This window comes from Aethalodelphis obliquidens, unplaced genomic scaffold (assembly GCF_003676395.1).
Source record: "Aethalodelphis obliquidens isolate GAN/ISIS:26980383/991018 unplaced genomic scaffold, ASM367639v1 scaffold56, whole genome shotgun sequence".
NCBI classification, from domain to species: Eukaryota; Metazoa; Chordata; class Mammalia; order Artiodactyla; family Delphinidae; genus Aethalodelphis; species Aethalodelphis obliquidens.
In genome coordinates, this window is record NW_020838000.1 from 9,953,934 (window position 1) to 9,976,443 (window position 22,510).

Here is a 22,510-nt window from a genome sequence, read left to right on the forward strand (position 1 = left end):
GGCTCCTCGCCCAGGTCTAGAGTGTATTCTGAGGAAGGAAAAATGCAGTGTTCCATTGACTTCAACAGGTGAAGAAATGCATAGTTATGATGTGTACTGTTTAGAAACCCTTACCTCCTGCTTAGAGTTTGTTATTTGAAACACACTGTATCCTGAGACAGCCCAAAGGAGATCAGCATCTTTGAGGGGAGGTTTTAAGCTGACCATGTGAAGAGGGAAATCCACCTGGAAGAGAGATGGGTACCAGGTCTTTTTTTTTTTTTTAATAGATCTTTATTGGAGTATAATTGCTTCACAATACTGTGTTAGTTTCTGTTGTACAGCAAGGTGAATCAGGCATATGCCGACATATATCCCCATATCCTCTCTCTCTTAAGCCTCCCTCCCACCCTCCCTACCCCACCCCTCTAGGTCATCACAAAGCACCGAGCTGATCTCCCTGTGCTATGCTGCTGCTTCCCACTAGCTATCTATCTTACATTCGGTAGTGTATGTACTCATACACGTCGCCCCAGCTTCCCCCTCCCCACCTCCTGTGTCCTCAAGTTCATTCTCTATGGTTACGTCTTTATTCCTGCCCTGCCACTCGGTTCATCAGTACCTGTTTTTTTTTTTTTTAGATTCCACATATGTGCGTTAGCATACAGTATTTGTTTTTTCTCTTTCTGACTTACTTCACTCTGTATAACAGACTCTAGGCCCATCCACTTCACTACAAATAACTCAATTTTGTTTCTTTTTATGGCTGAGTAATATTCTTTATCCATTCATCTGTCAATAGACACTTAGGTTGCTTCCATGTCCTGGCTATTGTAAATAGTGCTGCAATGAACACTGTAGTACATGTCTTTTTTTTTTTTAACATCTTTATTGGGGTATAATTCCTTTACAATGGTGTGTTAGTTTCTGCTTTATAACAAAGTGAATCAGTTATACATATACATATGTTCCCATATCTCTTCCCTCTTGCATCTCCCTCCCTCCCACCCTCCCCATCCCACCCCTCCAGGTGGTCACAAAGCACCGAGCTGATCTCCCTGTGCTATGCGGCTGCTTCCCACTAGCTATCTACCTTACGTTTGGTAGTGTATATATGTCCATGCCTCTCTCTCACTTTGTCCCAGCTCACCCTTCCTCCTCCCCGTGTCCTCAAGTCCATTCTCCAGTAGGTCTGTGTCTTTATTCCTGTCTTACCCCTAGGTTCTTCATGACATTTTTTTTCTTAAATTCCATATATACGTGTTAGCATACGGTATTTGTCTTTCTCTTTCTGCCTTACTTCACTCTGTATGACAGACTCTAGGTCTATCCACCTCATTACAAATAGCTCAATTTCGTTTCTTTTTATGGCTGAGTAATATTCCATTGTATATATGTGCCACAACTTCTTTATCCATTCATCCGATGATGGGCACTTAGGTTGTTTCCATCTCCGGGCTATTGTAAATAGAGCTGCAATGAACATTTTGGTACATGACTCTTTTTGAATTATGGTCTTCTCAGGGTATATGCCCAGTAGTGGGATTGCTGGGTCATATGGTAGTTCTATTTTGAGTTTTTTAAGGACCCTCCATACTGTTCTCCATAGTGGCTGTATTAATTTACATTCCCACCAACAGTGCAGGAGGGGTCCCTTTTCACCACACCCTCTCTAGCATTTACTGTTTGTAGATTTTTTGATGATGGCCATTCTGACCGGTGTAAGGTGATACCCCATTGTAGTTTTGATTTGTATTTCTCTAATAATTAGTGATGTTGAGCATCTTTTCTTTTTTTTTCTCTTTACTACTTTTTTTTTGAATTTTCCTTATCTTTTTATACAGCAAGTTCTTATTAGTCATCAATTTTTTACAAATCAGTGTATACATGTCAATCCCAATCTCCCAATTCATCACACCACCACTCCCACCCCCACCCCCCACTTTCCCCCTTTGGTGTCCATACGTTTGTTCTCTACATCTGTGTCTCTATTTCTGCCCTGCAAACTGGTTTGTCTGTACCATTTTCTAGGTTCCACATATATGCATTAATATACAATATTTGTTTTTCTCTTTCTGACTTACTTCACTCTGCATGATAGTCTCTATATCCATCCACATCTCTATAAATGACCAATTTCGTTCCTTTCTATGGCTGAGTAATATTCCATTGTATACATGTACTATATCTTCTTTATCCATTCATCTGTCGATGGGCATTGAGGTTGCTTCCATGACCTGGCTATTGTAAATAGAGCTGCAATGAACATTGGGGTGCATGTGTCTTTTTGAATTATGGTTTTCTATGGGTATATGCCCAGTAGTGGGATTGCTGGGTCATATGGTAATTCTATTTTTAGTATTTTAAGGAACCTCCATACTGTTCTCCATAGTGGTTGTATCAATTTACATTCCCATGAACAGTGAGTGCAAGAGGGTTCCCTTTTCTCCACACCCTCTCCAGCATTTGTTCTTTGTAGATTTTCTCATGATGCCCATTCGAACTGGTGTGAGGTGATACCTCACTGTGGTTTTGATGTGCATTTCTCTAATACTTAGTGATGTTGAGCAGCTTTTCATGTGCTTCTTGGCCATCTGTATGTCTTCTTTGAAGAAATGTCTATTTAGGTCTTCTGCCCATTTTTGGATTGGGTTGTTTGTTTTTTTAATATTGAGCTGCAAGAGCTGTTTATATATTTTGGAGATTAATCCTTTGTCCATTGATTCATTTGCAAATATTTTCTCCCATTCTGAGGGTTGTCTTTTCATCTTGTTTGTAGTTTGCTTTGCAAAAGCTTTTAAGTTTCATTAGGTCCCATTTGTTTATTTTTGTTTTTATTTCCATTACTCTAGGAGGTGGATCAAAAAAGATCTTGCTGTGATTTATGTCAAAGAGTGTTCTTCCTATGTTTTCCTCTAAGAGTTTTATAGTGACCAGTCTTACAGTTAGGTCTGTAATCCATTTTGAGGGTTTTTTTTGTGTATGGTGTTAGGGAGTGTTCAAATTTCATTCTTTTCCATGTAGGTGTCCAGTTTTCCCAGCACCACTTATTGAAGAGACTGTCTTTTCTCCATTGTATATTCTTGCCTTCCTTTGTCATAGATCAGTTGACCATAGGTGCCTCGGTTTATCTCTGGGCTTTCTATCGTGTTCCATTGATCTATATTTCTGTTTTTGTCAGTACCATACTGTCTTGATTACTGTCACTTTGTAGTATAGTTTGAAGTCAAAGAGACTCATTCCTCCATTCCGTTTTTCTTTCTCAAGATTGCTTTGGCTTTTTGGGGTCTTTTGTATTTCCATATGAAGTGTAAATTTTTTTGTTCTAATTCTGTGAAGAATGCCATTGATAGTTTGATAGGGTTTGCACTGAATCTGTAGATTGCTTTGGATAGTATAGTCATTTTCACAACATTGATTCTTCCAATCCAAGAACATGGTGTATTTCTCCATGTGTTTGTATCATCTTTGATTCCTTTCACCAGTATTTTATAGTTTTCTGAGTACTAATCTTTCATCTCCTTAGGTAGGTTTATTCCTAGGTATTTTATTCTTTTTGTTGCAATGGTAAATGGGATTGTTTCCTTAATTTCTCTTTCTGATTTTTCATTGTTAGTGTATAGGAATGCAAGAGCTTTCTGTGTATTAATTTTGTATCCTGCAACCTTACCAAATTCATTAATTAGTTCTAGTAGCTTTCTGGTGGCATCTTTAGGATTTTCTATATATAATATCATGTCATCTGCAAACAGTGACAGTTTTACTTCTTCTTTTCCAATTTGTGTTCCTTTTTTTGCCTTTTCTTCTCTGATTGCCGTGGCTAGGACTTCCAAAACCATGTTGAATAAGAGTGGTGAGTGGACACCCTTGTCTTGTTCCTGATCTTAGTGGAAATGCTTTCAGTTTTTCACCATTGAGAATGATGTTTGCTGTGGGTTTGTCATATATGGCCTTCATTGTGTTGGGGTAGGTTCCCTCTATTCACATTTTCTGGATAGTTTTTATCATAAATGGGTGTTGAATTTTGTCAAAAGCTTTTTCTGCGTCTATTGAGATGATCATATGGTTTTTCTCCTTCAATTTATTAATATGGTGTATCACATTGATTGATTTGTGTATACTGAAGAATCCTTGAATCCCTGGGATAAATCCCACTTGATCATGGTGTATGATCCTTTTAATATGTTGTTGGATTCTGTTTGCTAGTATTTGTTCAGGATTTTTGCATCTATGTTCATCAGTGATATTGGTCTATAATTTTCTTTTTTTGTGATATCTTTTTCTGGTTTGGGTATCAGGGTGACTGTGGCTTTGTAGAATGAATTTGGGAGTGTTCCTCCCTCTGCAATTTTTTGGATGAGTTTGAGGAGTGGTGTTAGCTCTTCTCTAAATATTTAATAGAATTCGTCTGTGAAGCCCTCTGGTCCTGGACCTTGGTTTGTTGGAAGATTTTTAATTACAGTTTCAATTTCATTACTAGTGATAGGTCCGTTTATATTTTCTAATTATTCCTGGTTCAGCCTTGGGAAATTGCACCTTTCCAAGAATTTGTCCATTTCTTCGTGGTTGTCCATTTTATTAGCATATAGTTGTTTGTAGTAGTCTTTTGTAATCCTTTGTATTTCTGTGGTGTCAGTTGTGATTTCTCCTTTTTCATTTCCAATTTTATTGATTTGTGTCCTCTCCATTTTTTTCTTGATGAGGCTGGCTAAGGGTTTATCAATTTTGTTTATCTTCTCAAAGAACCAGCTTTTAGATTTATTGATCTTTGCTATTGTTTTCTTCTTATTCTATTTCATTTATTTCTGCTCTGATATTTATGATTTCTTTCCTTCTACTGACTTTGGGTTTTCTTTACTCTTCTTTCTCTAGTTGCTTTAGGTGTACAGTTAGATTGTTTATTTAAGATTTTTCTTGTTTCTTGAGGTGAGGTTGAATTGCTATAAACTTCTCTCTTAGAACTGCTTTTGCTACATCCCATAGATTTTGGGTTGTTGTGTTTTCATTGTCATTAGTTTCTATGTTTTTTAAAATTTCTTCTTTGCTTTCTTCAGTGATCTCTTGGTTATTTAGTAATGCATTGTTAGCCTCCATGTACTTGTGGTTTTTACAGTTTTTTTTCCTGTAATTGATTTCCAATCTCATAGCATTGTGATCAGAAAAGCTGCGTGATATGATATGATTTCAATTTTCTTAAATTTTCTGAGGCTTGATTTGTGACCCAAGATGTGATCTATCCTGAAGAAATTTCCATGTGCACTTGAAAAGAAAGAAGTGTATTCTGCCACTTTGGGTGGAATGTTGCATAAATATCAATTAAATGTAACTGGTCTATTGTGTCACTTAAAGCTTGTGTTTCCTTATTTATTTTCTCTTTGGATGATCTGTCCATTGGTGTAAGTGGGATGTTAAAGTCCCCTACTATTATTGTGTTACTGTCAATTTCCCCTTTCATGGTTGTTAGCATGCCTCATATACTGAAGTGCTCCTATTTTGGGTCCATAAACATTTATAATTGTTATATCTTCTTGGATTGATCCCTTGATCATTATGTAGTGTCTTTCTTTATCTCTTGTCCTTGTTTATCTCTTGTAGCAGTCTTTATTTTAAAGTCTATTTTATCTGATACGAGTATTGCTACTCCAGCTTTCTTTTGATTTCCATTTGCATGGAATATCTTTTTCTATCCCTTCACTTTCAGTCGTATGTGTCCCTAGGTCTGAAGTGGGTCTCCTATAGACAGCATATATATGGCTCTTGTTTTTGTATCCATTCAGACAGTCTGTGTCTTTTGGTTGGAGCATGTAATCCATTTACATTCAAGGCTATTATCGATATGTATGTTCCTATTACCATTTTCTTAATTGTCTGGGGTATGTTTTTGTGGGTCTTTTTCTCCTCTTGTGTTTCCCACCTAGAGAAATTTCTTTAATATTTGTTGTAAAGCTGGTTTTGTGGTGCTGAATTCTCTTAGCTTTTGCTGGTCTGAAAAGCTTTTGATTTCTCCATTGAATCTGAATGAGATCCCTGCTGGGTAGAGTAATGTTGGTTGTAGATTTTTCTCTTTCATCACTTTAAGTATATCCTGCCACTCCCTTCTGGCCTGCAGATTTTCTGCTGAAAAGTCAGGTGATAACCTTATGGGGATTCCTTTGTATGTTATTTTTTGTTTTTCCCTTGCTGCTTTTAATATTATTTCTTTGAATTTAATTTTTGTTAGTTTGATTAATATGTGTCTTTGTGTATTTCTCCTAGGTTTTATACTGTATGGGACTCTCTGAGCTTCCTGGACTTGGTTGACTATTTCCTTTCCCATGTTAGGGAAGTTTTTGACTATAATCTCTTCAAATATTTTCTCAGACCCTTTGTTTTTCTCTTCTTCCTCTGGGACCCCTATTATTCGAATGTTGGTGCATTTAGTGTTGTCCCAATGGTCTCTGAGATTGTCTTCAATTCTTTTCAGTCTTTTTTCTTTATTCTGCTCCTCAGCAGTTATTTCCACCATTTTGTCTTCCAGCTCACTTATTCATTCTTCTGCCTCAGTTATTCTGTTATTGATTCCTTCTAGTGTATTTTTCATTTCAGTTATTGTGCTGTTCATCTCTGTTTGTTCTTTAGTTCTTCTAGATCTTTGTTAAATATTTCTTCTATTTTCTCAGTCTGTGCCTCCATTCTATTTCTGAGATTCTGGATCATCTTTTCCATCAGTATTCTGAATTCTTTTTCAGGTAGATTGACTATTTCCTCTTCATTTTTTTGGTCTTGTAGATTTTTACCTTGTTCCTTCATCTGTGACATATTTTTTTCCCATCTCATTTTTTTTTCTTTTCTTATGAGTGGGGTTGTGCTCCTGTCTTTCTGGTTGTTTGGCCTGAGGCTTCCAACACTGGAGTTTGTAGGCTGTTGGGTAGAGTTGGGTCTTGGTGCTGAGATGAGGACCTCACTCCAATGAATATTCCCTGGATTCTGAGGTTCTCTGTTAGTCCAGTGGTTTGGACTTGGAGCTCCCACCGCAGGAGCTTTGGCCTGACCCCCGGCTCATGAACCAAGATCCTGCAAGCTGCGTGGGGTGGTTAAAAAAAAAAAAAAAAAGGAGAACCATAACAAAGTAAAAAATAAAATTAGACTAGGAAACTAACAGCTGTGTTAGTTCCCTAGACTAAAAATAAAAATATAGATGAAACAACAACTGGAAAGTAAAACAGAGCCACAATAGTAAAAAAGAGGAAGAGAAAAAAGAAAAGGTGGAAAAGGCCTTCGCTGTGGAGGGCAGGGCCTGAGCAGGGGTGAGGTTTGAGCAGTGAGTGGGGCCTATGCTTAGGATCCATGGGGCTGGAAAAGGTGTGGGGGGGTGGGACTTAGGCTCAACAGAACAGAAGGGCCCAGGTGTGCCCCTGCCTCTGGTCTCAGAGGGTGGGGGACCTCACCTGGGAACCCAGCAGGTTTCCTGGACTTGAGTGGGCAGGGCAAATGCCCTCCACTCCTCTACCACTCCTCCGGTCCCAGAGGGCTCCTCCCGCCTGACTCTCCTGATCTCCCCAGCCTCCCTCCTATGCCCCCAGGACCCACGCACCCAGAGGGGACTTTGGAGGTTGGGAGACTGGCCTGGGAGCTCAGCAGTCTCCCTGTGCCTGAGTGGGTGGGGCAAACCCTCTCTGCTCCTTTCCTACTCCTCTGGTCCTGAAGGGTCCCTCCCGTCTGCCTCTCCTGTTCTCTCCCGGCCTTGCTCCTATGTCCCCAGGACCAACTCAGCCCAGAGGGGACCTCTGAGGGCATAGGACCCAGCCTGAGAGCCCAGCAGATTTCCCCGGCCGATTGGGCAGGGGAAATGCTGGGCCCCTGATCTGAGCCCCTGAGGTCCCTCCAGGAGTGGGAACCCCTCCCCCCTCTCAGCCACCCTTCAAGGGTGCCGGTCCTGTCTAGCATCCACTTCTCCTTCCCCCTCAGTTCCCCCACATCCTACTGGTTCGCTTGGGGGTTCTTCCCATCTCCTTGGGTGTCAGGGTCCCCCACCCAGCACCATGTCTTCTCAATCACAGAACCACCCCCACTCAGCAACTCTTACAGCCCAACTGGGTGGGCCAAGTCACAACAAGAGGGCCATTCAGCTTTTGCTAGCATGGGCTCTGCCCTGATGGAGATGTGTTCTTCTATGACTGAATGTTCAGGTGTGGGCATATTTGAGGGTCCCAGACATTTCCTACCGGCTCAAAGACAGCCCTTTCATGGACATTAACACCCACCTCTAGTTCCTCTCATAAGAATTTTGGCTCAGACGCTGGCATTTCCCTCCCAGGGAGGTTTGCCTTTTTGCAAATGTTGCTCATTCTGATCCAATCAGCGCAAACCCTGTAACAGGGCATCAGGAGAGTTTCTGAACTGTACACACTTCTGTTAGTGGGAGTGTTCAATCTAAGCTGACCCAACACCAATGATTAAAGAAAAGAATATTGCATGAGAATCCGATTGTGGTTAATCTAGATAGAGAACAGCAAGGGCAGGGTGAATGGAGATAGAAAGTTCTGAGGAAATTCTCATTAACATGAGAACATCTTATTCCAGGTCTACTGACTCTTTTCAGCTACTAGGCTGAGCTGAAGAATTGGGTCAAAGCTCTCTCCAACCCTATTTTCTCTCAGTAGCTTACTTCCCTTCCTTCCTCTGAGCTATGCCTCAACCAATGAACATGAAATTTGTCCTCATAAGCCTATTGCAATGGTTTTTGGATGTCAGGACTTTGCACTTTCTTCATGCTTTAATTTTCATGGCTGGTGACACAGACAATCCAAGATAAGGCCATTTGAGATAAATTGATCAATCAGAATTGTGTATCCTGAAGGTGTTGCCAGGCCTCTTTCCTTAGTCAGAGATAAAAGCAATTATTTACTGCTCAATGGAAAAAAAAAACCCCAAGAATCTTATGTACCATGTAATGATCATCTACCAGTGATGAAGACATTGAGACAATGGGTCCATGTGTTTCTTTTTCTAAAACAGCCAGTGGTCAGTGAAGTAAGGTACAGGAAGGAAAGACTTCCCATATTCATTTGTGGAGTTTTTGTTTCTACTATCACCACTGCACAAATACAAAGGGTCTCCTTCATGATATGCACATGCTCCTGTTGTTCCCTTGAGTTGAACCTCTATGGTCACATTTCTCTTTTCCTTCTGTTGGTAGCATTCATTGTTCATCCACGGTGCTGACATTGTCAAATCGCCACAGCTGGCTGGCTTTTCCATCACACTCACGTAAATACAAATCTTTATTGTTTTCCTGCATCACAGCTTCTATGCATTTCCCAGAAAGAATGTGAACAATCATTCCATTCTGAAAAGAGAGAAGGAAAAAAAAAAAAAAGAAAATGAGTTGGTCCCCCACAATCAGTCAGCAAAGAAGGAAATTTCTAAGATTTGTGCTAATCATTAAGAGAATAATAAAGGTGATATGAACTGGCTTGGTAAGGAATTGGAGTATTTTGGTTACTATATAATGTAATTTAGGTAACCCTAAAATTTAAATATCATACAGAGCCTTGGGGTCATTAATTCAATTATTATTATTGTGGTTGGGTAATTATGCCATTTCTTGGAGAGTTCTGGCTAGTAAAATGCCAGTGTAAAGATCATGTTCAATCATTATACTGTATTGTTGACATTCATTGTTATCACTGTACTTGTAAATTTCTGCTTTCAAAAGGATTTAATTTAATCTCTGCCCTCTGTTAATCCTGCAATTTAGTACTGCTGCCACCAGGCTGCAGTATACAGTAAGACTTTAAGGATACACTGAAGGCCTGAGTCAGCCATGTTTGGAAGACCATAACTGCTTCCTGCCCAAAATCTACCAAACTTAATACTGAATGTAGCCATCCCCTTTTCAAGAAAAAAATCAATTTCTTTATGAAAAGTTAAACAACCTTAACCAACAGTGCTGATAATGTCCATTTATTTATTTAGAGATATAATTCACATGCCCTAAATACAACTCAGCAGATTTTAGTATATTCACAAAGTATATGCAACCATCACCTCTATCTAATTGCAGAAAATTTCATCACTGTAAAAAGAAATGTACTATCCATTAGCAGTCACTTCCCATTCCTGCTTCCTTCCAGCCACTGGAAATCATTAATCTAGTTTCTGTGTTTATGGATTTGTCTCTTCTTGACATTTCATATAAATGGAATCATATAATATATGGCCTTTTGTGACTAGCTTCTTTCACTTTGCATGGTATTTTCAAGTTTCATCCATGTTGTAGCACAAAATAGTACCTAATTTCTTTCTTTCTTTCTTTCTTTGTAGTGGTAAAAATATGTAACATAAAACTTTCTACCTTAACCATTTTTAAGTGTAAAATTTAGTAATGTTAAGTATATTCACTTTGTTGTGAAACAGATCTCCTTTTTTGAATGAAGAACTTTTTCTTCATTCAAAACAAACTCTATACCCATTAAACAACAACTTCCCTCTCCTCACTTCCCCTCGTGCCTGGTGACCACCATTCTATTTTCTGTTTGTATGAATATGACTTCTCTATATATTTCATATAAGTTTAATCATACAGTATTTGTCTTTTTGTGACTGGCTTATTTCACTTAGCATAATGTCCTCAAGCTTCATCCATGTTGAAGCAAATGACAGGGTTTCCTTCTTTCTTAAGGTAGGAAAATAGTCCATTGTATATATATAGCACATTTTGTTTATTCATTCATCAATCACTGGACCCTTGGGTTGCTTCCACCTATTGACTATTGTGAATACTGCTGCTATGAACAGTATCTTGCTCCTTTTTATGGCTGAATGAGAATACTTTATAAAGCCTTATTTTTTAATGCCTGAAAGATGCTGGGTGTATCTTAGTCACTAATCTTTTACATATTATTTTTAAATGCTGTTTCTAAATCTATCTTATCCAGAGGACTTTCTTAGAATGATCCTTTATGATCATTCATAAAGGGCCTTAACTTGGTTTCTAAGAATTCTTTGAGCATGTGTGGGCCCCCTGAGGCCTAGGTTCACTTGTCACCAAAGCCCCAAGAGCTTTGTTCTCAACTGTTTATCGTGAGCTCAGCTTAAGTTTTACACTATACGATTTTCCTCTTTCACAGCCTGCTTTAAGAGTACCGATGCATGGAGTTCTGCTTAGTTATTTAATCCCCCCGCCCCCGTTATTCCCAAGCAAAAGTTGAAGAAAGGCATGTTTAAAAGATGTGTGTATTAATCTGTTTGTTTGTATACTTGTACCCTAACTCATTTCAGAAGGGATTTGAGGTGAAGGAAAAACTATGTATGGACAGTTATTGTTGATACTGTCACCTTCCAATCCCAATCCTGTAAACGGCTCACTCTCCCTAAATACTTACACTCCTCCTATTTCCTAATACTTACACTCCTATTTCCTCTTTATTGATGCATAACCTCTGGAAAGGATCTCAAGCTTCTCTCTGGAGTCATGGGAATCAAAGCCTTACTAAACTGATGAAATGCTCAGAGTGGAATTTGCAAAGGAAGAAAGAACGATCTACGTCCTCATCTATCTGGTTGTGGAACAGGAGGCAGGCCTTTCCATTGCCCCTAAAACCACACCACCAACGTGGTTGACTGCTTCTGTAACACGCTCCATGGTCCTACTTGTGACCTAAGCTAATAAACTTTAAAAAGAGGCTGTCTCCTCTCTCCACCATATCAAGACCAGAGCTATACAGAAACCTGGCAAATCAGTACATTTCAAGATGCTGGTAGTTAACTTTGCTGCAAGGTTGGCTTCACCTCCCCCTGAGGCCTTAGTGCCAAGTCACTCAGTTCAACAGCAGGGACACAGGCTTGTATGGTAATACTTGACCTCTTGGAAGAGCCTGAGACACGCACCAGCCAGCCGCCCCGCTGAATCCTTCCTAGCTGGGTTACTTACCTCCTGGTAGTCCCAGTGCTGCCGATGGATGTCAGGGCCTCCCTTAGTGCAGTTCTGCAGAATCACCTGCTCTCGCCTGACATCGAAGCACAGGCGGTGGGGGCTGCCATAGTGGATCTCCTTCCTGCCCATGTGATCCAGGTGCTGGGACAGAGGGAAATGGCTGTTAGCACAGCTAGAAGGAGATCCTCTCCAAAGCTGGAGGTAAAGGAAGGAGAGCTCATTGCAATAGGGCTGAGGTCTGGGGGCAACCTTCAGATTCTACTGGGGTCAGCAAGACCCTATCTCATAGTCAAGTCCACAGATATGATGCCGGACTAGCCCTGGCCTCTGAAATCTCCACATTCCATCTACTTTTGCATTCATATTTATACATTCTGGAAAGTTCCTCCATTATTCTATTTACTGTATCATAGGTGAGGCCATAAAGGATGCTGTGTGTTTTGTGAGGGTACAGTTGGAAGGGCAGATGAGGAAACTCCTGAGGCCCGAGTGGATCTCTTTCTGGAGACGTCTGTGCTGGTCCTGCAAGTGATTTTCATTCTGTCTTTTGTATCTGCTGACTCTCGCTCATGGTTTGCATTTCCTCCTGGGTTCCGTAGGACTGGATCATGCATTCCTTTGCAGAGGGGCTTTAGCTGCGGGAAGCTCGTGGGCCCAGGTTGGAAACACATCCCGATAAAACCATTTTCCGTTTGTTCCTGCTAAATGCAGCCTGAACTAATTTTTACGCTAACTTTGTGGCTGGGAGACGGGGTTGGCTTCATGGGCATGTGACCTGTGTAACTGCAGGGGCCTCATGCTTAGAAGGGTTTAATGTTCTTGGTGTAATATATTTGGTTTAATGCTGATACTGTCTAGGAATTCTTAATAATTGTTGAGTGATAGGTCTCACCATCTTCATTTGCACTGAGCCCAACAAGTTAGGTAGCCAGTCCCACCTGAGGATTCCCAGACAACACAGTTCCTATAAATTTGAACCCTAAACCCACGTCGGACACAAGCTTGTGGTTAAAAATTTTCAGGGAAGAGTCATTTTCTCCAACGCAAAGACCTGTCTACAGACCTGCTTCCTTGTCATCTTCTGGTGGCAATAGGTAGTCTTTTCTAGTCCCGGTTTTCACAGATAGGTTACTCTGTGAAGGTCAAAGCTGGCTTTGTATGGGTGTCCCATTTCCAACCCCTCATCTGTCATGGGCTGAAGATGGGCTTTCGTCACTATCTCCTGCTTGGAACCAACGCCTCTGGGTTCCTGAGGTTTGACAGAAACTGTCCCCTTCACCCTGCAGGAGAGCTTGGCCATGGCCCTATGACTCTATTTCAGTTGCCTCTGGATTCGGGGCCCCTGGAGATTTCCCTTTGTTATAAACATAGTTACTTATGCATAAAAGAGGGTGTTTCTTCTTTTTTATATGGCATATGGTGCTTTCAGCTTAGCAAGTTCACAATTTTTCTGGATACAGAAGCCCTTGCTAATCCCCACCTCCCCACCAAGAATGTAAATAAATAAATAAATCCAAAAGCTAACATTCTTTTTGCACCATTATCCCCAGTTGCAGATGAGGAAACCAAGACTCAGAGAGGTCAAGAGGCCTGCCTGATGTCACACAGCTAGAAGGTGAGCTATTTCCACCATCACAGAGCTATCTCTCTGTCCTCCTGTGCCAGGTGTGAGTGCCCATTGGGATGTTCTAGAACATTGGTAAAAGGGCAAAACTGAAAGGGGACAAATGGATACTGAGAACTTGCTTCCCCGGGTGTCCTCCAGGCCCAGGGCCTTCCCCTAGGGTCCCAGAGCCTCGCCCGCCAGTCCTGCCTGCAGGGCTGGACCCTCCAAGACTTGTTCTGCCTTTCACCCCAGGCTCTTGGGGCCTCACCTGACTCGTTTGATCAATATCTCCAGGAAGTTACACTTTGTTGTTTGTTTTTTAATACAGGCCTTTGGGGTAGGACAACTTATGCGAAGGCCCCATCACAGGCTGAAAAGAGAAAGGTTTGGGGGGCGGGCTAGACTTTCCAGGTTGTCATCCAAGTTGTGATAAGAAGTGGACACATCAACCTTCATCCGGCATCACGGGGACGTCCCACGACCTGGGCAGTTATTCCTGAGATGGAAATTTGAAGAGAAGAAATACCCTAACATAGAAGGAGACCTTCCTGATATCCAAGGAGCCCACATGGTGCCGGAAGGACCCTCTGTCTCTAGATTCTTCCCCTGACTCAGTGTGGATTTCAGACCTGATTCAGGTCCCTTCTGGCCATATGTACCCACGAGCAGGACCTCTGGCTCAAGGAGAGACTCTCCCTGTGGTCAGTGCCTGCCAGTCACTTTCAGTGTCGCCCTTTGGGCCATAAACTTTTGTTGTCACAGGGCAACCCCGCCCTTCCTCGGTACCGAAGGGTCCAGCCATGCTGCAGAGTGAGGCCCCGGGAAATCCATGGAGTTGGTCTCCAGTGCGCCCCAGGAGAGCTCGTGTGCTCTTTCGCTCCCATCCCCAGGGGCGTTTGTACCCTCTGCCTTCCTCCTGACCATGCAGTGGAAGCCTTTCTCCCTGTGGAAGGAGTTTCACAAACCGCATTGCTCTGTGTGTGGGAAACGTTCCGAATGAGGCCACAGCTCTGAAACCCGATGACCCCATCTGTGTGTAAGGTCTCCTCTGACAAGTGAGGCAGAGCCTTGAGCCTTGTCTACCCAGATCCAGGCCTCTCCCCACTTCACACACACACACACACACCCCAGGCTCCTGTGATGCCCTAAAGTTCCCCCTCTGGCCCAGAAGTATTGGCCCCCATAGATCTCCATTAAATGCCCGAAAGACACAGCATACCTACTCTGGGCAGGACTCAGCGTCAGAAGCCTGGAGTCTTAGGAACACAGTCACGAGCTATGGGTTTGAGGCACTGCTGCAAATGGGTAACATTTTCCAGGGTCCCCTCGATTCCTCAGGGTTTCTGTGCCTATAGTGCCTGCTCGGTGACCCACTTTCTCCATCTCTGGTTCTAGTTGGCTAACGATCTTGAGCTGGTCCAGATGTTTCAGAAAGGTGCCCTGCTGGAAATTTGCCTGCACGCAGGTTTTCTTTGACCTCTGATTATAGATTTTTAATTTAAATGGGGAGCCTTTCCATTTTATAAATAAGTTCATTTGTATCATTTTTTTAGATTCCACATATAAGAGATATCTTAGGATATTTGTCTTTCTCTGTCTGACTTACTTCACTTAGGATATTCACAGAACAGAAACAGACTCAGACATAGAAAACAAACTTATGGTTACCAAAGGGGAAAAGGGGGGAGGGATAAATTACGGGTTTGGGATTAGCAGATACAAACTACTATATATAAAATAGATAATCAACAAGGTCCAACTGTATAGCACAGGGAACTATATTCAATATCCAGTAATAAGGTATAATGGAAAAGAATCTGAGAAAGATTATATATATATTTATATATGTATAACTGAATCACCGTGCTGTACACTAGAAACTAACACAACATTGTAAATCAACTATACTTCGATAAAAAAAAAAAAGAAAAAGAAAAAAATGGGGATCCTTTCCATAAACTCTGGATTTCCAGTGTCTTTTAAATTTTTGGATGATCTTGTAATACTGGATCTGGTTTCATACAAAACGAAAGACATTTACTGAGGCTGGGGCAGGCACTCCTCTGTGACAACAGCCTCTGCCCAGCTCCCCGTGTTTGTTTCCTTTATCCACTTAAACCCTGGAGACACACCTGAGTTTGAAGCCCCTGGGCTAGCCACTCTCCAAGCCTCGGTTTCCTCATCTGTCAGATGAAGACATTGGCTAAACAGCCTCACCATGTCCCTCGAGCTCAGATGCTCATATTCTCTGATGGGTCCACATTTGGGCTTGGGGCTGGGGCAGGTTGGGGAATGGGTCGTCAGAGTGGGGGACCATGCACAGTCAAGGGACATGGGACCACTGAAAGGAGATGCCCCAAAGGGAAGGGAGGGCCATCCCAGCAAAGACCCCTTGCAGGTCTGAGAACACTGACCACCCACCTGCTGCTGCTGGCTGTCACTGCAAGGAGCTAGCATCATGGCACAGCCCAGGACGTCCCCTTCTGCCAAGCAGTCTGCACAGAAGCCAAGTCCGGTGTTGTGGAGCTGTAAGCAACGTTCACAGAAGTGAATCCCGCCCTCTGCTGCAAAGATGCCCTCTGTCGGCCACTCCTTCACCCTCTGCAGTGTAGCTCAAGGTTCCATGCTCAGATCATAAAAATGATCGAGGTCAAGCTGAAGCCAGTGACCCTAAGGACAGGCCTCCTGAAGGAGGTGACAGCACCTGTCCTGGTGAAGGGGCCCTGGGATGGGTTATGGGGCAGCCCAGCCACCCCCCACAAGGAGGCCCTGCTGAGCTGGGACTGGGTGGCCAGGGTCATGGAAGAGCATCTGAACTTCAGCTCCTATCCTGGGAGACCACCCAACCCCTTCTCTTCCTCTCTCTCTGCACTTTGTTTTTGGTTTTTTTTTTGCGGTACGCAGGCCTCTCACTGCTGTGGCCTCTCCCGTTGCGCAGCACAGGCTCCGGACGTGCAGGCTCAGCAGCCATGGCTCACGGGCCGCTCCGCGGCATGTGGGATCTTCCCAGACCGGGGCACGAACCCGTGTCCCCTGCATCGGCAGGCGGACTCCCAACCACTGCGCCACCAGGGAAGCCCTCTGCACTTTGTTTTTATCATGACTTGCCTTTCCAGAGAACCTGGGCCTGCGTTCGGATGGGTAGAGCTTGGGATAGATGTTGGCCAGAAACCAGTGGAAGGTCCGACAGCCCAGCCTCCTCTGCAGCTGCTGGCGTTCAGTGCAGTCCGGCTTCCCAGCCTGGGGAGGAGAGAGACACAGGCGGCAGGACGGAGAAAGCTGGTTTTACATCACAGTTCATGTGCTGGGAAGCACAGAGGTGTCTGGGAGCAAGCTGAAGGAGGGGGACAGCAAGCATCACTGTGAACCACGTCCCACATTAAATAGCATTTACATGTCACGCCATCAGAATGGCGCTGAGTGGTAGTGGACCAGGTGAAAATGCACTGTTTGCAGACATTTCATTAAATGTTTAAAATGTTTATTTTTCGGTGCCTTTTTGGGGATGTCCTTTATGTTTATATTTTATAGTAAAAAATACTTATATTTGTTTCACGTCTTGGGTAATTTTACACAACACTGTAAATCAATGTTATATTTGTTTCACATCTTAGGTAATTTCACAGCCTTGAGCACTTTGCCTGGGATGAAAGGGCCCTTGGAGACCCACTGCAGCGCTCACTCCTCACCCAGCCTCTCCTCCAGCCACGGGATGAAGGATCACACCCCTTAGATGTGATGACAGAACCCCTACAGACATCAGGGGGTTCCAGGCCATGATGCCCCTGGGAGATGCTGGAAGAGACAGAGGACAACCCCGCCAGGTAGAGGAGCCACTTGGCAGGGGCCACTCATGGAAGTACTAGCCAGAAGCTTCTATCTTCCAGGCGGGAGGGGAGGTGGTCCTGCACAGCCTCCACCTGGTGGCCCTGGGTGGGCACAGAAGACCCTGCCGGTCTCTCCCCTTACCTTGCTCAAGGAGAAGGCCTCCGGGCTGTGCCTGTAGAAGGTTTCTTTGAACGCACCCAGCCAGGTCTCAGCAATGCGAACCTTGTTCCGCAGGGTGGCCTCCCAGTCAAAAGGGGAGTGGGCATCCTGGTTTCGGTAGACGTGCCCCACCCGAGAGCAGGGAAGGATTTCGACGGAGCCCCTACAGAGCCAGGTCTGCAGTGAAAGGAGAAGATCAACACCTCTGTACTCCTCTCCAGCAACGTGGGGAGTGAGGGGCTGGCAAAATGCACCAGAAATCATGAGCACAAAAGAGAAAGATGGTTCTTGTTCTCAGGATGGAGCAGGGTTTCCAGATCTGAGGGTTCTGGGCTGGGGAGGGACAAGGTGGGGAGAATGAGGGCGGTTGTCCTGGGTCAGAACTCGTGGTGTAAGGGGCTCACACCCCTTGCCACTACCTGTGGTTCCCCACCCCTACTGAAACACGTGACCAGATTCAGCACTTAGAGGATGCAGCCATGCCGTAGTTAGCGCCTGGATTCTCCCAAGGCTGCTTCCTCGGGGAAAAGGGTATACCTAGTGGCCAGGGAATTTCTAAAAGCTTGTGAAGTCTCCTGCTGCAAAGGCACCAGAAGCCATCTGTGTGGAGGTCAAAGCAAGCTTTCCTCAACCAGAACCTTTCTACTTCTGGAAATTTCTCTACTCTCCACTCCCTCCCTCCTACTCCCAAATGCCTGAAGTTCATTTGACAGGAAGCCTTTTATTCCCCACTTGGGAATAAAGAGGAAAGTGAAAACATGCCTAGGATAGGCAGTACATGAAGCAAAACACACCAAGAACCCAAACCGATGGGGTTCCCAAACTGGGTGCCAAGGCACCGCAGGGCGCTGCAGCAAACTCAAAAGGCCACGTGGGATATTTTCATTGTTCAGGAGAAACACAGTGACATCTGTGTTCTGAAAAGTACAAGTTCAAGGCAATTCATTGTTTCAACCTTAGATCACTGCCCTTTTAGTGATATATGTCTTTGTTGGGGTGGGTTTTCAGTGGTTGCTGCATCAGGTTAAAAATCAACATGGAACAGGAAATGAGGGTGGCGGGTCCAATCTGATTCCAAGGTTTGAGAAACTGTCTGGCGCCCAGTGGGTGCTAAGCTGTCCGGACAAATACTTATTAAGTTCTTTGGACCAAACTACTCAATGCACAGAACTGCTTGGTATTTGCTTTGGCCAATGGGTGCTGTGAAAACTATCAAGATGCTAAGGGTGCCGGGAATGGAGAACGTAGGGGAAGCTTTGCACTCAGGTGGAGATGACTGAAAACTCGCCCTTTCCTAAGGGCAGGTTTGACAGGCGAGTTCAAGAAGGAGGCTGGGGTGAAATCAAGAGAGATGAAAAAGGGGGAGAAATGAGGGTTTGACACACTACGTATAATGACTCTGTAATTTGCCCGAAGCCTTAGCCCTGACCTCCAAGCTGTGACCGGACACAGGGCTCCAAAGAACCCACCTGGGCCTCCCTTGGCCCAGGAAGTACCTTGAGAGACAGTTCGAGGTTTTCGCCACCCCTCAGTGACATGAGAGGGTCATACGCTCCAGTGTTTTGGAAGTAATGTCTGTCCGTGGCCACGACCCCGCCGGGCAGCACAGGGCTCCTGGAGAGAGAAGGTGAGACTATGTAGAAAGGTTCAGAACCTGGAGCATCTGGGGAGCGGTGGGGGGATGGCAGGTAGGAGGCGCTCCAGTGGCCCAGAGAGTGGACTCAGGGCTCAGACAGATCTCAAGACTGGAGCCAAGCAAGCATGTCAGAAATCCCAGTATTTCATGAAAAGAGAGCTCTATGGGCTTCCCTGGTGGCGCAGTGGTTGAGAGTCCGCTTGCCGATGCAGGGGACAAGAGTTTGTGCCCCGGTCTGGGAAGATCCCACATGCCGCGGAGCGGCTGTGCCCGTGAGCCATGGCCTCTGAGCCTGCGCGTCCGGAGCCTGTGCTCCGCAACAGGAGAGGCCACAGCACTGAGAGGCCCGCGTACCGCAAAAAAAAAAAAAAAAAAAAAGAGAGTTCTGGTTGCCTGGGCCTTTTATACCCCATCCTCCGGTACTGCTCCTTCAGGGAGAGGCCCCTCTGGCGAGATTTTGGAAAGAAGACCTTGGTTACATAAGATGCCCTAAGGCCGGCAGCACCAGGCATGGACCAAGGAAACCGGCAGTCCTCTTTCTTCCCTCACCCCTGATCTCACCCTCTTGTTTGCTTCGTGACCATTCACCCCCTCCCCAATTCTAAGATGAATCCCCCAGGGACTCTGGAAGTAGATAGGTCCCCGTCTGCTCTGGGGAAAATACACATGAATTAAAAACACAGAAAGCTGGAATCCCGAGTGAGGGAATGAAGATGGCAACAGCATCCCTCAGAAGAGTTTAACTGGGGAGGATGGAGCCAGAGGCTTTTGAACCACAATCTCTTTATTCAAAAGAGAACAAATTTTCATTGTTGTTGTTTTTGGGGGGTTTTTTGGTTTTTAAAAAAATTAAAAAAAAATTTTTTATACAGCAGGTTCTTATTAGTTATCCATTTTATACATATTAGTGTCTATATGTCAATCCCAATCTCCTAATCCATCACACCACCGCCTGCCTCCCCACCACTTTCCCCCCTTGGTTTCCATATGTTTGTTCTCTACGTCTGTGTCTCCATTTCTGCCCTGCAAACCGGTTCATCTGTACCATTTCTCTAGGTTCCACATATATGCGTTAATATACGACATTTGTTTTTCTCTTTCTGACTTACTTCACTCTGTATGACAGTCTCTAGATCCATCCAGATCTCTACAAATGACCCAATTTCGTTCCTTTTTACGGCTGAGTAGTACTCCACTGTATATATATACCACATCTTCTTTATCTATTCGTCTGTCGATGGGCATTTAGGTTGCTTCCATGACCTGGCTATTGCAAATAGAGCTTCAATGAACATTGGGGTGCATGTGTCTTTTTGAATTATGGTTTTCTCTGGGTATAAGCCCAGTAGTGGGATTGCTGGGTCATACGGTAATTTTATTTTTAGTTTTTTAAGGAACCTCCATAAAAGAACAAATTTTAATGCAGCCAAACTCTGGGTATGCCTCAAGGAGTGAGTGACTCAGAGTTCAGATTTTTTTTTAATTACTAAGAAAATAGTCTTACATTAACAAAACTACTGACCTTTAGGTTATTAAATATACTAAGTTATATACCACAATACTGAAAACCAGTAGTGTAGTTATTACTTGATACAATTTCCAATTCTACCACTCACAGTTTGTAAGATCTTGGATGATACAGATAACCTGTCTGGTCTCAATTTCCTTACCTCTAATCGGGTACAGTAATAGTGTTTCATAATAGGGTTTTGTGGGGATTAAAAGAAATGTCATGTAAAGCACATGTGCATGCCAAAATCCAAAGATCTCTGAAAATCAAGTGCTTTTTCATGATGCATCTGGCAGTAAACCATGTCCTGAACTGACGTGGGTATCTGGGGATGACAGACTGTATTTAAAACTTGTATTTAAAACACAGCAGAGGGGACTTCCCTGGTGGCATAGTGGTTAAGAATACACCTGCCAATGCAGGGGACACGGGTTCGAGCCCTGGTCCAGGAAGATCCCACATGCTGTGGAGCAACTAAGCCCATGTGCCACAACTACTGAGCCTGTGCTCTAGAGCCCGTAAGCCACAACTACTGAGCCCATGCACTGCAACTACTGAAGCCGGTGTGCCTAGAGCCTGTGCTCCACAACAAGAGAAGCCACCACAATGAGAAGCCCACGCACCACAACAAAGAGTAGCCCCTGCTCGCCACAACTAGAGAAAGCCCGCGCGCAGCAATGAAGGCCAACGCAACCAAAAATAAATAAACAAGTAAATAAATTAAAACAAAAAAACACAGCAGATCAGAGCCGTGAAGAGCGATGTGTCAGGAGGCTGGCCATAAGGGTTTTTTTGGTTTGGGGGGGTTTTTCTGCAGTACGCAGGCGTCTCATTGTTGTGGCCTCTCCCGTTGCGGAGCACAGGCTCCGGACGCGCAGGCTCAGCGGCCATGGCTCACAGGCCTAGCCGCTCCGCGGCATGTGGGATCTTCCCGGACCGAGGCACGAACCTGTGTCCCCTGCATCGGCAGGCAGACTCTCAACCACTGCGCCACCAGAGAAGTCCCAGGCCATAACGGTTTTAACCCTGGATCTACCTCTTAACAACCTTATGGAACTGGGCAACCTCTGGGGGTTTCATCTGTAATTTAATCTCTATATACCTCACTTTTCACACGTGTAAATGGGATTAATAACAGTAATTAGTAACAATAACTGCTTTACAGAATTATGGTAAGGTTTGAGTTAATATGTATACTATGTTTACAGCATTAGCTAAGCACATAATATATGTTCAGTAAATATTCCTTAATACTATCATTTGCAAGTATACAAATGATGATACCCTTTCTGGAATTTTCTTAGCATCTGTATAGAGTCTGTACCAAACCTGTCCTAATTCCTCGTTTCGTGCTCTCTCACCAGACTGATGAGGGAAGCCATGAAGTCAGAGTATTCAGGGTGGGGAGGACATGGGTAGAAAAGTATGAATGTGTGTGAGGAGGGATCTGGGCCCTGGATAGGGAGGTTGAGGCCTCCGTGGGGCCCCAGGTGGCAGCCGGGTCTCAGGGAAGGACCGGCTGCTGAGGGCAAAGGTGGCTGGGCTCTCTCTGGCGCTGACTTTGGCCGATGGTAGGTCAAGGTGACCTACAGTGACCTTGGTCATCAGAGAGGCCCTGAGGCTTAGAAGGTTCCAGAGAGGATTGATGCCTGGGGTCAAAGTGCCTTTGCCTCAGGTTGGGTAAAGGTCCTCTGAGAAGTCTGTTCTCTTCAATAGAATCCCTTTGCTTCGGCTGGAGCAGAATAAATTGTTCCCTCAAGCGAGCACCTCTCTTAACTCCCTGTGGGCCCCTCTGTCCAGTACCCCTCATACTGCTCACCAATCTACTACCCTCCCCACACCATAAATCGAAGAGGTCTGGAAACTTCTCTTTCA

At 44.1% G+C, this 22,510-nt stretch overlaps 2 protein-coding genes across 2 annotated transcripts in view; one reads left to right on the forward strand and one right to left on the reverse strand.

Annotated features, from left to right (window-relative positions):
* Positions 1-22,510, forward strand: part of DPH3 (diphthamide biosynthesis 3) — a 62,367-nt gene that overhangs the window by 34,776 nt on the left and 5,081 nt on the right. The window lies entirely within an intron of this gene.
* The window catches only part of GALNT15 (polypeptide N-acetylgalactosaminyltransferase 15), a 39,223-nt gene continuing 25,684 nt past the window's right edge, over positions 8,972-22,510 (reverse strand). The window contains exons 5-10 of the mRNA XM_027086562.1: positions 18,986-19,103; positions 17,472-17,666; positions 16,611-16,742; positions 15,924-16,028; positions 11,894-12,037; positions 8,972-9,307 (exon numbers count right to left, since the gene is read on the reverse strand). Of these exons, the coding sequence (XP_026942363.1) occupies positions 9,161-9,307; positions 11,894-12,037; positions 15,924-16,028; positions 16,611-16,742; positions 17,472-17,666; positions 18,986-19,103 (841 nt within the window). The 3' untranslated portion in view covers positions 8,972-9,160. The remainder of the gene's footprint in view (positions 9,308-11,893; positions 12,038-15,923; positions 16,029-16,610; positions 16,743-17,471; positions 17,667-18,985; positions 19,104-22,510) is intronic.